General features: G+C 38.6%; 1 protein-coding gene across 1 annotated transcript in view; it reads left to right on the forward strand.

The window, feature by feature from the left end:
- LOC132091724 (nesprin-2-like) overlaps nt 1–18,256 on the forward strand; it is a 91,039-nt gene that overhangs the window by 19,889 nt on the left and 52,894 nt on the right. The window contains exons 23-38 of the mRNA XM_059497850.1: nt 649–830; nt 1,457–1,535; nt 1,890–1,999; nt 2,141–2,282; nt 2,353–2,504; nt 2,898–3,051; nt 3,379–3,950; nt 4,650–4,805; nt 4,900–5,050; nt 5,265–5,423; nt 5,504–5,671; nt 6,138–6,239; nt 6,440–6,643; nt 6,855–7,301; nt 9,078–9,332; nt 16,145–17,872. Of these exons, the coding sequence (XP_059353833.1) occupies nt 649–830; nt 1,457–1,535; nt 1,890–1,999; nt 2,141–2,282; nt 2,353–2,504; nt 2,898–3,051; nt 3,379–3,950; nt 4,650–4,805; nt 4,900–5,050; nt 5,265–5,423; nt 5,504–5,671; nt 6,138–6,239; nt 6,440–6,643; nt 6,855–7,301; nt 9,078–9,332; nt 16,145–17,872 (4,761 nt within the window). The remainder of the gene's footprint in view (nt 1–648; nt 831–1,456; nt 1,536–1,889; nt 2,000–2,140; nt 2,283–2,352; nt 2,505–2,897; nt 3,052–3,378; nt 3,951–4,649; nt 4,806–4,899; nt 5,051–5,264; nt 5,424–5,503; nt 5,672–6,137; nt 6,240–6,439; nt 6,644–6,854; nt 7,302–9,077; nt 9,333–16,144; nt 17,873–18,256) is intronic.

Consider the following 18,256-nt stretch of genomic DNA (forward strand, 5'->3'; position numbering starts at 1 on the left):
TACCATATATATCACCCTGTCCTGTTTAGTCAGTGTAATTCTGTGTGTGTGCAGCTAACACATTCCTTAATCTACATGCCTCTGCATGTGAACGTAAATGCATTAAGTCTAAATTAATCTTTTCTTTGCTCAGTATCTGTAACTTTTACTAACTACATGGATGCTCTATCAGTTTATGAAGTTATTCCTGTCCATCAAGTCTCTGAAAGTTCTTAAATCTTATTCAGTAGTTTTTATTTAAAACTCAGTTTTATCATTTTATAATCATCAAGGGTTGATTTTGTTGTAACTGGGATCATTTATTGACTGCATGCATGTTTAGACAGGTTGATATAGACCGTTTCTTGTTTTAAGTTAATGTTTATATCACATTTTGCATGCATTTCTCTCTAGTCACAACCAGTTAGCCAAGTTAGCAACCCTCATTACTTCAGCACTCTTTCGAAATGGCCATTATGCATCCACCACAAAGAAGACTCCTTTTGCTGACTGATATTAACTCCCATTAACGTAAACCTTGATGTTAATCCCCAAATCATGATTGTAATACTTTTTTCAAAATATTTTTTGTCATAAAAATTTGTCTATTTCATTAAATCATTATTGTCAAAGAGTTTGGAATTAGTTTGTTTTTGGTTTACACCTCAGGTATGTGCCACAGCAGCTGAGCGGTCAGTGCATCTGGAAGCCTTGAGAAGAATTACAGAGAGTCTGCAGCCCAGAGAGAGTGTTCTTCTAAGCACCACCCATCTGAGAACAGACACAAAGAAGGTGGAGAGTGTTCAATGCCGCACAGACTCCACAAGTGACTTGGCACCATGCCAGGATGGGTACGTAAGAAACAGTGTGGAAATTTTGAGGTTATATAATTAAAATATCTAGGCTATATTTTGTTTAATATATATATTCTGATACAGTATACATTTTAGAAATACACATTTCGTAACCACGTGTAATAGTAGAAAAAATCTATTTCAAATAAATGCTGTTTTTACAGCTTTTTCAGTATTGACAATCATTCATTATGGAGCGCCAAATGAGCATTTTATTTTAGCATATTAGTGATTTCTGAAAGATCGTGTGACCCTGATTTAATTAGAAATGAGAAAAGAGAGTTATTTTAAATTATAATTGTATTGTTTTAATGTATTTTTGATCAACGCAGTCTTAGTGAGCATAAGAGACTTCTTTAAAAAAACATAAAAATATGAACAACCCCACATTTTAAATATTATTGCATGTCTTTTTCAAACTCTGGCCTTTCTTATAGACAGTCTAAACTTACTGTTGTCTCTTATGTATTTGTGCTTGTGTACAGTACATGCCTCAATTTCATAGCATACTGTATACATAGTATTCAAGTGTTAGGTTTAGTATATAGTAATTATATTTAGCTTTATATAAATGTTTATAGTACTATATAAGTATAAGTAAATGTGCATGTGTGTGTTCACAGCAGGGGGGGAGCAATCAAGAATTGTGTCCTGTTGAGAAAGACTGTACTGCTGGATGACCTAAGCATCGACCATTCACAGGTGCACGTGATCATGTGCTGCTTGTGTGTGTTTGTGTGACATTACTGTTTCATGTATTTTTAAAGAATGTGGTATTTTTTTTATTATTATTATTTCTCAGTCTCTCACACCAGCATGACTTTACACTAGCAGGTACTTGAGCATCTGTGAGCTCCAGATCTGCGAAGTGTTAACATGGCACATTTGCTTTGCCAAATAAACCTCTGATTGGATGTTGTTGACCTTCTTAAGCACATGGACCGCTCGGAGGAGTTAATCTGTTGAGACGGCTAGGGCAGCTGAACATTGTATTGGCTTGTTCTAGGGTCGTTTGACCCCTACTTTTAATGACCCTATGGTCATTCTCTCTCATAGCTTGTTGTCCAGACCAACATTGTGGAGATAAAACCGATACCAGAGAGGGCCGTCATCCAACCCTGCTCAGCACAGGAAGAGAAGGTTACCACAGAGGAAACTCAGAGCAGGTAAACACGTTTGAAGTTTCTGAACCTTCAAGAAATTGATATATTTCCCTACTCTGTAAATACTATCTAAAGTATAAAAAAAATATAAAATCTATGTTAGGACCTTTCTATATGCAACTTATATGCTCCTACATTTTACAGTAGCTACAGTGCTGTTCAGTCAGTCTTTCAGCTGCAGCTGCTTAACAACAGTCAGCAGCTGGGATCAGAGTTTCCCATCAGCCTCGGCAGCAATGCTAGTACCTCTGCTGACTCACTGAGAACTCAACTCCAGCACCTACTGGTTAGTCTCCTTCACCACTTTCCTGCATTTGAGGTGCATTTTGTATACAAATAGCTGTGTGCTCATTTAGGATCTTAAGAACCGGACAGAGGCTCTGTGGTGTGAGTTTGAGCTTCAGTATTCCCAGAACTCTCAGCACATGGAAGATGGCTGTAATATGGAGCAGGAGAGAACTCGGCTTATTCAGCAGTGGAAGGAACAACAGATGTCTTTTCAGGCCAGGTGAGACATGTGGTCATTCCAGAATGTCCTGCAATCCTCCCATGTGGAGCTCTATTTCTGTGGTGCACAGAGTTGTTGTTGTTGTTGTTCAAAAGCTGGTCCAAAATTGTCACTTATAAGCTTTTATGACCATGTTACAAGGGAGCTTGCTAGCTTTTGGAGCAGAGCTACTGTTAGCCAAAAGTATAACAAAAGTGTCTACACAAAAATACTATAGAAACCATAATAATAATTGATTCTGTCTACACTGGATGTGACATGACAAATCCCTGACAGTAACTTGATTTGCAACGGTTGCTTGTCATGTCCAGTGTAGACATCCTCAAGCTGTCGTATACAGTGTTGACATGGTGTAAGTGGCTCAAAAATAATATTATTTTATATGTTGTTCAGGTTGAAGTCTCTTGAAACTACGGTAGAGCTGCTGGAGTCCGCAGACATTAAGATCAGACTGATTTCTGATCAGATCAAACAGATTAGTCAGAAACCTCTAAATATTAAGAACTTTGCTATTGCTGATCCCAAAAATCTACATGAAGAAATAAAGGTAATTATCCTTCAAATTCATCTTCGTGCTTGCAGATACATGTAGTTATAAATGTTTTTCTCAACTCACAATTAGCAAATCGGACAACTGACACAAAATATTTTTTTCTTTTAAAATGTCCAGCTTGTGCATATTTTCCAAAGTTAGTTGTGTATTTTAGATCCATTTCATGTCCTGTTTTCTTTGGACATTTGCAAAATGCTGGACTTTCCTAGAAGAAATGTTTGCTTCCTCATTCAAAGCATACATTTAAATATTTGCGTAATGTACCTAACATGGACTGATGTACTTTGCATGTTCAAACTGACTTCTCTGTTCTTTGTTCAGCGTCTAGATGAAAGTATCGAGAAGGAGCTGTTTTTGCTTAAGAGTGATGGTGCTCATCTGAGTTCAGCTCATCTTCCTCTGCAGCAAACGCTCCACAACTGCACAAAATGCTTGGACCAGCAAAGACAATGTCTGAGAAAGAGTGAATCAGCCCTGGTGCGCCTTGTGAATCTCCTGTCCCATCTCCAGCAGATGAATGCCAAACTCAAACGCAACGCATCAGATCACAGTTTAGTCTCCATCCGGCAAAGCCTTCAGCTGGCCAGGGATGAATCGGTTCAGTTAGACCAATTGCTGGATGATGCTGGTATTAGAATAACTCTGGATGATAAACCAGGCAGCTGTCATGAGATGGTTTCAGCTCTGGCTCTGCGTGTCGAAGAGGTCGAGGCCAGACTGGCTGTAGGGCTGAAGCAGTCTGACAGAGAAGGGATAGGAAGAATGGAGGGAGAACAGAGGGACAGAGCATTCGGTAGGAAGAGGATGGGCCTGCAGGTCGCCCTGAGGGAGGTGCTGACAGCAGTTGAAAAACATGGGCTGAAGGAGCCCACAATTCCTGCACTACAGCACAGGTCAGCAGACTTTAAAACAGGACTGCTTCTATGTTTTTTTTCCCCTTCCTTTGTTTTGCATGCAGTATTTTCAATGCTAAATTAAATGAATCAAAAAATGCTAGTAATGTATATTAAAGTAACAATTGCAATATACAGTTGAAAAAAGTCAGGATTGCTTCTTTTTCCTCATGTTTTGCATTAAACCATTTAAATGTTTAAATGTAATTAATTTTATATTGTATATTGCAATATTTTAAATTAACATTACTAGTTTTTTTTTTATCTAACTTTATTATAACAAGGTGCTGATTATGGTCATTAAAATAACAGTTACAATATACAATATTAATAAAAAAAAAAAAGGTATCTTTTTCTATATTTCTAAGCATATTTAGTTTAACTCAATTTAATTTGATTTTTTAATTTATACAAAAACAAGTTACTAGTTAAATCAATTAAAATAACAGTTGTAATGTACAATATAAAATAGAACGAACTTTCACCACAATATATACTGTATATAGACATGTACCGTTTGGAGATAATATAAATAATGATTGATGCATAAGTGCTTTCTCACAGTAACACCTATATTTGATCCATTTCGGATAGTAAAATGTGGAATGACTTCTGAGAATTTTCCAACTTTAAATTGGTTACAATAAAGAAGACAACATGCTTCTGTCTCTGTCTCACCAGTGTCTCTCTCTTTCTCAGGTTACGCTTCATGACAGACATGGAGAGTAAACTGGTTGCACTACGCTCAGAGATTAAGGATCTGAGAAATACTTGCCCACAGACAAGCACCTCCGAGAGAGGCATCAGCGAGCTGCAGACGCAATGGGAAAATGCACACAGAGCAGTCACAGAGAGGTGACGACAAACACACATGATTGTACAGTAGGAAAGCTCTTTGTGAAATGCCATCTTGCAAAATGGACCCATTGCTTTCATACTTCTATTTCAGTCATGAACAGTGTGTCTCTCTGACTGATCTGCTGAAGAAGTTCCAGAGCTGCCGAAATCACTTGGGCAGCATTTTGCAAAAAGCAGAGCAGACTATTGGTGATCAGGCCTCCTATATAGGCAAAGACAACCTGCAGCTCCTGATCAGTAAGGTACAAAGTTACTGGAAAATACTGTGTACAGGGCTTCCATTCCCGGTGGACTGCAGATGGCAGTATTAACTGCATCGTTTTAGATTATCTTTAGTACTAACTGCAGATTGATATATTTGAAAATTTATTCATAACATATTCGTTAGATAAAACTGGAGTCAGAAGGAGTATGAATAAATGCATGCCTATTTATATTTTGTGGATGTGTGTGCAGGTGAGCAGTTTAAAGTCAGATCTCAGTAGTCTTGGGGACGGGGTGGAGGAGTTGAGATCTGTGTGTCGTCAGCTGCAGTCTCTGTTGAGAAGGATCCCAGACTGTGCTGACACTCCATTTGAGAGTGAGGCTGATTCCCTCATGGACCGCTGGCTTGATGTATGTTCCCTCAGTAATGTCAAATTTCTTACTCTCTTTCTCTAATAATGTACAGTATTGACATTAACCTGCTATTTCAGGTTACTGAGAAGACAGACTGTCATCTGGACAACCTTCAAGCTGGCTTTTCTCTTTGGGAAAAACTCCTGCTGTTGGCTGGAGAGGTGGAGGGCTGGAGCGCCCAAAAGCTGATGACACTTGCTCAGTCAAACCCCTTTCAGACAGAGGAGGACGTGTCTGTCATGGAGGTAAAAACGTTTTTAGGTCATAAACAATTTTAGGTATAACTTTCAAATACACTTATTTTAGAATTGGGGGTATTTTGGTGGTTAAATTAGAAAAATATATCATTGTAACTTCATCAACTGAACATCCATGGAAAAGAAACATGATATTGTTAGTGATATTTACACTACCATTCAAAAGTTTGGGGTCGGCAAGATTTTTCTTTGAAATAAATTGATCAAAAGAAAATAAGGACATATGAAATGTTCTATTCTATGCGCCTTATAATCCGGTGCACCCTGTATATGAAAACAGTTCTAAAATAGGCCATTCATTGAAGGTGCGCCTTATAATCCAGTGCTTTTTATAGTGCGGAAAATACGGTACTAACTCCAAGCTTTTGAACAGTTTTGATGTTTCATATGTATATTAGACTTGCATAAATGGTGAATTCTTTGATAATAACATCAATATAATTGTTTTGCACAGGATGAGCTCAGGATTCAAGAGGAGAACATTGAACATTTCCATCGCAGATCATCAGAGATCCAGGAGCTGCTGCAGAGTCGTGAGTTCCCACTGGAGCTGCAGGTGATTTTCAGACACATCAGCCAGTTTTCACAATGCTAATTTATTTAATTAATGCTAGAGAATGTGTAATGAAATTTGTATGAAAAATTATGTGAAATGCTCTGTTCTGTAGGTAAACCTCATGTATTAGTTAGTATTAACCAGCCTAGCTCTTTAACAAATCTTCAGATTTTAGCAAATTCACGAGTTCATTTTTAAAGGTTATTGAGAGCCAGCTGAGAAAGAAGATGGAAGAGATGAAGGAGGTCTTTTCTGAGGCCAGTGATGTTTTCAGGCAGCTGGAAGCTGCCAAAGGGAAGGTGGCATCTGATATTGCAGATCACCTGTCCTCCATTCAAACTATCACAAATGCACTGACCTCACTGACCACATCTGAAAGCCCACATGTCTTCAACACCATCCAGGTGAAGGTTTATGCTTTAAGACTAAGCTGTGAACACAGTCAAATGTAATGCAGCTGTTCAGTGAAGTTCAGTTTTGGCCCATTTTGGTCTTGGCTCATTTGCTCAGTGGCTCTGTCACATACTGTACTTGAATTTCAGTTCATTTAAACCCTCAATCAGTTCAGCCAAAAAAGTTTTTTTTATGAGCTAATCCTACCATTTTTACTGACAGGGCTTATCGGAGGATCTGCTAGCAGAGGCAGAGCAGGCCGATGCATTACTGCAGCAGATAAATCTTCTGGCCAGCATTGCAGGTCTAGAAAACCTGCAGGTGCTGGCTGAAGATGGAGCTCAACTTCAAGAAAGCATTTGCACGGCTAGAGAGCTGGTCATACAGAAGAGAGAGCAAGCGATGAACCCCAACAGACCTGAAAATCCCAAGCACATCAAGCCGCAGAAAAACGAAGTTACTGCACCTGAGTTACAGTGTGAGTCTAATGGTAAAACAGAGGATCAGTCACACAGAGGCCAGACACAAGACCCTCTTCTTGAGTTGAAAGAATTCAAAGAGCAGGCCTGCAGCTGGTCCAGTGAAGTGCATCTGAAGGGCGATTTTCAGGTTTCTGAAGATGAAAACAGACAGATCACACTTGAAGAAGATGACAGCACAGCAGTGCAGGTAGTTTTATTGTCAAGGGTATGTTTGTTCTCAAAGGGAGTGTGTGTTTTTAAAGTGGCCTGAACTGAAATATGAACATTATGAACACAACATACGTTATATTATATTATACTACAAACCCAATTCCAAAAAAGTTGGGACACTGCACAAATTGTGGATAAAAACAGAATGCAATAATGTGGAAGTTTCAAATGTAAATTTTTTATTCAGAATACAAATTAGATGACATATCAAATGTTTAAACTGAGAAAATTTATCATTTTAAGGGAAAACAAGTTGATTTTAAATTTCATGGCATCAACACATATCAAAAAAGTTGGGACATGGCCATGTTTACCACTGTGTGGCATCCCCTCTTCACATGCACTCATGCAACCCCACACCATCAGAGATGCAGGATTCTGGACTAAGTGCTGATAACAACTTGGGTTGTCCTTGTCGTCTTTAGTCCGGATGACATGGCTTCCCAGTTATTCCAAAAAGAACTTTCAATTTTGATTCGTCTGACCACAGAACAGTTTCCCACTTTGCCACAGTCCATTTTAAATGAGCCTTGGCCCAGAGAAAACGCCTGCGCTTCTGGATCATGTTTAGATATGGCAACTGCAAATGGCATGGTGGAATGTGTTCACAGACAATGTTTTCTGGAAGTATTCTGAGATCATGTTGTGAATTCCATTACAGTAGCATTACTGTATGTGATGCAGTGCTGTCTAAGGGCCCGAAGATCACAGGCATCCAGTATGGTTTTCCCTTACGAACAGAGATTGTTCCAGATTCTCTGAATCTTTGGATGAGATTATGCACTGTAGATGATGATAACTTCAAACTCTTTGCAATTTTTCTCTGAGAAACTCCTTTCTGATATTGCTCCACTATTTTTTGCCACAGCATTGGGGGAATTGGTGATCCCATCTTGACTTCTGAGAGACACTGCCACTCTGAGAGGCTCTTTTTATACCCAATCATGTTTCCAGTTGACCTAATAAGTTGCAAATTGGTCCTCCAGCTGTTCCTTATGTACATTCAACTTTTCCAGCCTCTTACTGCTACCTGTCCCAACTTTTTTGGAATGTGTAGCTCTCGTGAAATCCAAAATGAGACAATATTTGGCATGACATTTCAAAATGTCTCACTTTTAACATTTGATATGTTATCTATATTCTATTGTGAATAAAATATAAGATTTGTAAATTATTCCATTCCTTTTTTTCCTCACAATTTGTACAGTGTCCCAACTTTTTGGGAATCTGGTTTGTATGTTGTTATATTACTGACAATAATATATTAGGTGTTTAATTTGCAGTAATAGTTGAACAGTTTGTAACTGTAATGTAACGCCATAGAAGGTTCTCAGACATCTTTATCTGCTGCACAGTCCTGTTTACATGTAATTGTGTTAATGTTTTTGTTCAGGATGTGTGTGTTGGTTTTGGTGAGAGTATGAATGAGGAGCTGAGGTGTGCGATGTTAAAACAACAGAGCCACAAGAGTCTGGACTATCTACAGGGCCGGACAGAGGAGAGTATTCATGACTCAAATGCTTTAAAGGTAAAAGACGCAGACAAAAAGCATTCACCCACAATCATACATACTTGTATGTAAAATACTGTACTACTACACTTACACTTTTGGTTTGTTTTAGAAATGTATTTATTACTAACAGGGTTATATAGTTTCATCCTTTTCAAATTAGTAGTTTTCAAAGTATTGAATATTAGCCTTCTCCAGTCGCTTAATGTAATGAGACTAACTGCCTTGGTGGATTCTCGGTAGGCTCCAGAACAAGTGAAAGGAAACCTATTAGAGGTTGAGAAACTGTCTGAGGTCCTGCAGGCAAGCTGCTATGAAGAGGGACAGACTGCTCTCTCCCAAGATGTTCAGACGCTGTTTGGAAAGACAACAGCCCTGAGGAAGATCTTGGAAGATGAGAGGACTCCGGAATGGAACTCTGATCCAGATCAGTGTTCCATTCAGTGCATCAAACCTCAGCCGCATGGAGTATTTACAGAGGAGCTACAGTCAGTTCAGGTAGTTGTGGTGTCTCTTTTGCACTGGAAGTGTTTAGGGAGAAAAAGGTTTTGGTACATTTAGGGCCTGATCTCACACACACAACACATTTTTTTGGCAGTGAGAGGCTTTTTGTTTTTGTTTCTGCTAATATGACAGTTTCCTTGACCACAAACAAAAAATTTCAGAGTGCTCTCGCTATAATCCTTGTTTAGACTGACAGGACAGCTGATTCAGTGGTTGCCTGGGAACATTAAAAAAAATAACTGCTGCTCTTTTCTAAATGACAAAAAAGTCGGTCCCCAAAAAAACGCATCTTGTATTTTCAAACTTGTGTTTTCTATCTGATTGGGGCCTTATAAAGTACAATTAAGCAATATCAGTTGCTTTTTATTGTTCCAAACCTGTATGACTTGCTTTCTTCTGTAAAACAAAAAAAAGAGGATATTTAGGCAAAACAAGTTTATTTATATAGCACATTTCGTACAGTGTTGGGGAGTAACTAGTTACATGTAACGGCGTTACGTAATTTAATTACAAAATTATTGTAACTGTAATTAGTTACAGTTACTAAGAAAAAATGAGTAATTAAATTACAGTTACTTATGAAATTTTTTACGATTACAAAGGGGATTACATTTGAATATTTACACACATCCACATACAGATTTAACTGATTTCTTTCCCAAATTGCACTGACTATTCTGAGACATACCGCCCTAATAATTTCCGGGATGCGGAAATACAGTCTGGTTCGTAGAATCCAGTCATAAAAACGAAATGCCTAACGCGGACGGAATATGCCACATTTTGGATGACTAAATCAAGAGTAGGTCAGTACACTTGAATCAAAACATGACATCGACTAGTGTCTGTGAATATAAAGCCCCAAAAATGCAAAATATGACTTGCACATTCTGCGTGTCTGTGGAAATCAGGCGCGGACTGGACACCGGGAGAACCGGGACAATTCCCGGTGGCCTGGCAGTTGATTTTGTCCCACTATTTAATATCATTATTGTATAATTGCCTGCCGAATGTACTAAAGCGATCATTTGCGAATCCGCCATTTGATAATTAAATCTCTAATAAGTCATGAAGTGTTAGTCATGACTCGCGCGTTCTCCGCGCCTCCGCCAAACGGTTTGGATCAGACTCAGAGTAATCAGAGTAATCAGAGTAATCAGAGTGAGAGAGAGTGAGAGAGAGTGAGAGAGAGTGAGAGAGAGTGTGAGAGAGAGAGTGAGAGAGAGAGAGTGTGTGAGAGAGTGTGTGAGAGAGTGTGTGAGAGAGTGTGTGAGAGAGTGTGTGAGAGAGTGTGTGAGAGTGTGAGAGAGAGAGTGTGAGAGTGTGTGTGAGAGAGAGAGTGTGAGAGTGTGTGTGAGAGAGAGAGAGTGTGTGTGAGAGTGTGAGAGAGAGAGTGTGTGTGAGAGTGTGAGAGAGAGAGTGTGTGTGAGAGTGTGAGAGAGAGAGTGTGTGTGAGAGTGTGAGAGAGAGAGTGTGTGTGAGAGTGTGAGAGAGAGAGTGTGTGTGAGAGTGTGAGAGAGAGAGTGTGTGTGAGAGTGTGTGAGAGAGAGTGTGTGTGAGAGTGTGTGAGAGTGTGTGTGAGAGAGAGAGAGAGAGAGTGTGTGTGAGAGAGAGAGAGAGAGAGAGAGAGAGAGTGTGTGTGAGAGAGAGAGAGAGAGAGAGAGTGTGTGTGAGAGTGTGAGAGAGAGAGTGTGTGTGAGAGTGTGAGAGAGAGAGTGAGAGAGAGAGTGTGTGTGAGAGTGTGAGTGTGTAGACTGCTGGAGCAGAGAAGCAGAACTCCTGTTCAGGGTTTTAGGTCAGTTTCATCTGTAAAGATGCTTTTTTGTCTTTGTTTTTTTATTTATTTAATCAAGCAGCAGGACGTTGCTCATCAGTCATCACTCAAAATACTATATAAAGGACATCATTATTATCTGTTGTAATGTTACAGTAGTAATTTAGCTGAAAAAAAAATTCCGTTTTTTTTTTTTTTTTTATATATAGGTTTAGGGGGAGCTACGACAGACAACAACACAACCCTGACGAAAATTAACATTTTAATATTTAACTATAAATCCAGAGAAAATGGTTACTATTGTTTAACTGTGATAACCAAAAATGTTAAATTATTTTACAAATGTATTTATTTAAAAAATAAATACAAATCCATTTGCAAAAAAAACAACAACAAAAAACAAGGTTATTTTACTTTTATATAGGCTAATAAAAGCATGGTTATTTTTTGTAGGGGAAAACATGACTCGTGTATTAGGATTTTTCTATAAAGATATTGTAGAGTATTGTATTGTAAAGTATAGTTTTGTTCAATCTTGAGTATTAAAGTCATGAGAGAGATGGATAACAGGGCAAAATAAAGAGACTGAAGAGAAAAATGGAAGTGAAGGTGCAGTTCAGGAGAGAACTTTTAATTATTTTGCATGTCCCCAAATTAAAGATTTAAACCTTTTTTATGTCAGGTCCATACAAAAAATAGTTTTGTCCATGAATTTGTTTGTATGAGTTTGAATTTTCCAGTCTGAATTTTTTTCCCAGTCCGCCCCTCCTGTAAATTAATGGCAAAGACATGGTTTCATTTACTACACATAGGCCTACTGAACCTCTGCCCCCTCAATATAGGAGTACACAAGCACATAAACATAATTTCTAGAACTGCTCTGTGTCACTTCATGTGCATTTGACTTATTTTGAGAAAACTATCATCATATACAGAGACAGCAGTTTCAAAAAAACACCAATGTTTCAGGAGTTTATTACACAGAATACGTCACATGCTTATTAGATAACTGTATTTAAGTTGATGTATATGCTTTTATTTATTATTCTTTAATTTTCACAAATTTAGAAAAGTAATCAAAAAGTACTCAAAAGTTATTAGTTACATTACTTTAATAAAGTAATTAAAAAAATGACACTACTATTACATTTTAAACAGGGTAACTTGTAATCTGTAACCTATTACATTTCCAAAGTAACCTTCCCAACACTGCGTACACAATGGTAATTCAAAGTGCTTTACATAAAAGAAATTAAAATAATAATGAAGAAAAATAATAACAAGAATAAAACAAGCAATTTTAAAACTTTTAAAATCATAAAAAAAAATTACTAATTTAAAATGAATTCAAAAAGGTTCGAAATGATTTTACATGAACAAAAAAAACAGTGAAAATATAGTGCAATCAGTTCGCACATTGCACAGTGCTCATTCAATAAATGCACAGATGGGTTTTGAGTCTAGATTTAAATGTGACTAGTGTTTTAGCACATCTGATCTCTTCTGGAAGCTGATTCCAACTGCGGGCGGCATATTAACTAAAGGCGGACTCCCCTTGTTTTGTGTGAACCCTTGGTATTTCTAACTGGCTTGATCCTAGTGATCTGAGTGCTCTGTTAGGTTTATATTCAGTGAGCATATCTGCAATATATTTTGGTCCTAGGTCTTTTATTGACTTATATACGAGTAAAGGTACTATAAAATCAATCCTAAATGTAACTGGAAGCCAGTGTAAGGACCTGAGGACTGAAGTGATATGCTCCGATTTTCTGGTTCTAGTCAGAATCCTGGCGTTCTGCAGCATTCTGGATGAGCAGCAGCTGTCTAATTGTCTTTTTGGGAAGGCCGGTGAGGAGCCCATTACAATAGTCCACCCTGCTGGTGATAAAGACATGAAAAAGTTTCTCCAAGTCTTGGCTGGAAACAAAACATCTAATTCTTGCAATGTTTTTTAAATGATAGTATGCTGATTTAGTTAATGCTTTGACATGACTACTGAAACTAAGGTCTGTCTCCAGAATCACACCAAGATTCCTGACTTGATTTTTAGTTGTTTAACCCCTAGAGTCAAGGTATGCATTTACCTTGAAAACTTCATCTTTGTTTAGGTGCTTAGGTAAATCTGGGTATCATCAGCATAGCTGTGATAGGCAATTTGGTTCTTTCTCGTTATTTGACTTAGTGGGAGCATAAGTCAATAATGTGAGAGGGATAATGTGTCTGGTGAGATGGGCTGTGTCTCTGGTGTTTCCGGTGGCTGTGATATGTTGTCCTGGCTTCCCTTGCTGTTTTCCAGAAAGTCGTCCTTGGGTGCTGAATCTTGTAGCTGTTTTGATACATCACAGTCTGTCTGTGAGGAGCTCTGTGGGCAGGGCTCAGCCGGGATAGTGTCTATCAGAAGTGCTTGTTTTGGCTGCATGGAGTTGTCAGTGTCCTTGTGGGATATGTCAACCACATGATGACTCGGACCCGGTGTGTGTGTGATGAATGGATTGATGCACTCTGCTGAAGGATTACGGAGGGAAAAGTAGATATTGTCCTTAAACACTCTAGCACCAAGTTTGTTTGGGTGGAGGCCATCCGGTTTAAACAATTGTCTATGGACCCAGAAAAGATTGAAGTTGTCGATGAAATTCACTCCATTTATATTACGAGATCTTTGTACTCATGTGTTCAGCCCAAGCAACCGTGAAAACATATTTGTTCCCCTTGCTGGGAGTGGTCCACTGATGAACGACTGAACTTTGAGTCTTCGAAGTATTTCAAAGAGTTCACTGAAGTCCTTCTTAAGGAGTTCTGACTGCTCTTTCCGAATATCATTTCCCCCCACATGGATGATTATTCAATTTGCAGTCTTGTGCTTCATCAGAATATTCTGAAGTTCCTTGTTCACATCAGAGGCCATTGCTTGAGGATGGCACCATGTTGTTGTAGTCCTGCTACTGATGTTTCTGATAATAGAGTCACCCACTATCAGAGTCCTTGGCTCGGCTGCGCTCTGAGCTGAATGCCACTGTCTGCTCGACCTTGAGAGCCTGCTAGTAGTGGTGTTAGCTGCTGGCTGATCCGATCCATGTTTAATCACATTTGGGGATTCCTCACCCACATTCATTAATGCTTCAAATCTGTTCTCAAGATATATGGGGGTGGTAGAATACCAGTATTTACTAGCCTTGTCATAGTCGTATCTGGGGTAGAGGAAGCTACAGCAGCAATACGAGAAACTCTTGACAATCTGATGTCTCGTGTTTCTTTGGGTCTCGCTCCCTGTTTGTGCCATCGATTAGTGTGGCGATCAGTTTCGGCTTGTTCCTCTACACTTGGTATAACTGTTGAGATCCATAAGATTCATGTGACTCACCGGCTGTATGCTGAGAAGGTCCATGACGACGATCTGCTAAGTGTTCCGTCTGTTTTGGAAGTCCAGCAAGTAACTTTGTTTCAAGAATCACATTCCTTTGTAGAAGTTTGCAGCAGTTCATGCAACAAGTAGATCCAACAGGAGGCATTTTCTCTCTCTTCTGTTTGAATGTAGGTAGTTGTTATCCCGTCTACGGAATGTAAGCTGCTGGCAGTGGGAGGCAAAGTTTTCTTTTTGCAGTATTATTCCAGTCCCAAAGAGTTTTTAGTTTTAGCGTTTGTGCCAAAAATCTATTGTTTGAGCACTGTGCTGATCTGCTGAAGTAAAAAATCTGAGAAAAGTACAGAAATAAAAAGCAAAGCGCAGAGCATTAAGCTAGAACGTCCGAATGCTAGCAAAGACGGAAGCTGCTCTAATATTTAGAAAAAATATTAACTAATTAAATATAAAACATCTTGTTTTCTGCAGTAGAACGTAAATCAAATCGGTTCAGAATGAGTTGAGGGTGAGTAAACAATGATAGAATTTGTAAAATTAACAGAAATCTCTTGTCTGCAGTTATTCTTTGACAGAAGCGTACTTGCTTTTTCTTTCTGGGTCTGGTTTTTGGGCAGCTGGAGAAATGTCATTGAGTGTACCACTGTGGCGTGGGCACAGAATCACTCTATCCTAGCTAAAACCTTCTAAATGGAGTACCCACTCTGCTCTGCGTCTAGGGCCATTATTGTAGTTTGGCACCTCATTGCTTTTAAGTGCTTGTTTTTACCTGCTTTCTGAGAAAATTACTGGATGTTCCTTGTTTTGCTTTGTGGCACAATACTTGAGTTATGGCATCAGAAATGCACCTGGTTTATCTTTAGACTACATTATCAGCATTTTTCTGCTCTGGCTGATGGTATCTCAGGAAACAGTTTACATGGAGAACTGAAAATGTGTCACAATGGGTAGTGCGCATGCTGATGCCATAAAGTAAAAACAGTAATATTTAGAAATTTGATTAAGCTTTAAAAATAAGTTTTGTTGGAGTGAGTGAGTATAAGGATTTTGGAGTATAAGATGCAACTAAGTTAGAAGATAAGTTACAGGTGCTGTCCCATGAATAGTTTTAAACGTTAGAAAAAACATTTTTTATTTAGTACGTATATGTAATGGAAGCCAATGCATGTTAAAGTATCGGGGAAATTTGCTGACGAGCAGTTGTGTAAGTCAGTACCCGCACAGCCGAATTCAAAAAATATTTGAAATGTCTTGTATACCAAAATAAAGAGCAATGAAATAATCAAGCATCGACATAACAAAGGCAGTGATAAGCTTTTCTGCATCAGGCAATGATAGAGAAGATCGACGTCTGGCTATTTCATTGGTGGAAAAATGCCGCTCTCGAGACCGTTTTATTATGGGCATCAAACATCAATTGCAGATCAAAATTAACACCAAGATTGGAACAATTACATTTATGCAAAGCCATTGACATACCAACAAATAAAAGCTGATTGATGTAGACTTTTTAAAACAATGACAATTGTATTGGACAAAAAGTATGTATTACAGTTTTATATAAAAAAAAAAAAATCATATAACAAATGACCAGGGGTTGAATAAAAACACATATATTGCTGAATTAAGTTTATTAATGTTGTTGGGTCATAGTAGTTATGTTTTATTTTGCAGGTTGCCACTGACAGTGAATGGTCGGATGATATAGAACGTATGGATATAAAATTCTTGCCCTCAAAGGAAGTAAGTAAAACCGAACATATATCACCTTGTTCAGAAGAACAAGCAACCAAAGATGTTGAGAACCTTCCATCAGGCCACGACTCCAATAAGCAGCAGTTCATGTCTCGATCTAAAGAGAGGGATGAAACTGGATCTGTATTAAGAGAAGATGACTGCAAATTCACAGATGGCTCATCCTGTGAATCACTAAAGCCTGTCTTTACCATAGTGCTGGACTCTGATCTTACCAAACCCAACCAGATCCCACTGACACAACCTGTCCCAGCTTCTTCAACTAAATGGGATACGGTTTCAGTTGTTCATGATGGGACTGCAGAGACATCAAAGGATGGATTGAAACTCTTGGAAGTCAGACCAAATGTTGATGTAGCTGTAGATGAAGAACATACTGTCATAAGCTCTTCTGATGAACCTGAACATTTATGTGCTGATCTTTCAGCATCAGAAGTGCAGTTTAAAGAAAACAGCCACACTGACAATATTGAACCCACTCATTCTGCTCTAGACCTTGATTTCATGCATAAACCAGAGAAGGACTCATCTACTCAAGCATTTGACCCAATGCTTTTATACCCAGAGAAGCATCAAGCAAGCTCTGGAACTGCTAACAGAGTATTTACCATCATCCCAGATGTTGAAACTCCTACATTATCACCAGACAGGTATCAATCACTGCAAGAAACACAATGTACAGGTCCTGATGACTCAACCACAGATGAGTTCTCCCATTCAGATGTAAAAAATCAACAGAAGAATGCCTATGGTACTGAGAAACATGAAGGCAGAACGGCTGGACTAGGTCTTTCAGAAAAGTCTGATGTGAAATCAAGTAGCTCTGAAATGCAGCCAGGACAGAAAGAGGCTCTGCTTATCCAGCCCCAAACGCCTGAGATCATAGAGGCTGATGTTCAAAAAGATGAAAAAGAGAAGCAACATGAAGTCACTGATGCAGAAGCATCAAGCCAAATGTATGTCCTCAGTGGAGGAGTCAGTGAGTCAGGGTCTGTAGTTCACCAGCAGGATGTCCCAATTTTGGAGAGTTATAATGAGGATGACAACAACACCTTTGAAGAGCCTTCAAATGAAGCAAATGCACTTCAAAAACCTCCAAAAGGTGTTAAAGGTAGGAAGAAGAACAGAAAACCAGTTGGTGTAGAAAAAGCAAACAATATCAGTAATAATAAGCTGAGCACATGTAAATCTGAAGAAAAGAACACAACTCACTCAGAAAGCCTTCAGACTTCTGAGGTCAGGCCATCGGATGCCATAGATATGGCCTGTGTCAGTACAATGACTGTGCCTTCAGACTTCAGTCAACCAGACACTGCAAAGCCATTGAGTACAGAAAACAAACGAACAGTGGACACTGTGCAGAAAGAGACCTTGACTCAAACTGAAACGGAGGATGGAAATTTTGAAAACATTAGCATCTCACTTGCCGGAGGCTCCAATATTAATACCACAGATATGGTTTTAGCAGCAGTGGAGGCCGTACAGTCAACACATACGAAGGAATCCGAACTAATGCCAGAAGATTCTTCATCTGTTGTGACAGCTGACTGTATAACACAATTTTCTACCACAGTCCCATCAGAGTTACAACTCAGCCATGCTGAAGCTCAGAGGACAGAGTATTCAGATGGCACTTTCCCTTTGCAGGTAGGATTCACATAGTTAAATGCTTAAAAAATATAGGCCAATCTATTGCACATCTCATGTGGCATCATTTACAAAAACCTTGGTGGTCATGTTTAGTACCTGAATGAAATGTTTTTAATGTGCCTTTTTCTTATTCAAAACCTTTTGAAACTTATTTAACGATTCAGAAGGACAACATTTATAATATGTCACATGGATAGTGAACTTGCAGTGCTTTTGCTACAAGCAGTACATTATTTCTTTTCATGTTTTACAACGTTCACAGTAGTCCTTCAAAGAAGCCAATGGTTAAAGAATATCAGTGAATGAAAATCATTGAAATGAGTTTAAAAGCTCTAAAATTTGCACTCAGACAATTACATAGATTTTCTCCATTTGTAGTTG

This window comes from Carassius carassius, chromosome 18 (assembly GCF_963082965.1).
Source record: "Carassius carassius chromosome 18, fCarCar2.1, whole genome shotgun sequence".
Taxonomy (NCBI): Eukaryota; Metazoa; Chordata; class Actinopteri; order Cypriniformes; family Cyprinidae; genus Carassius; species Carassius carassius.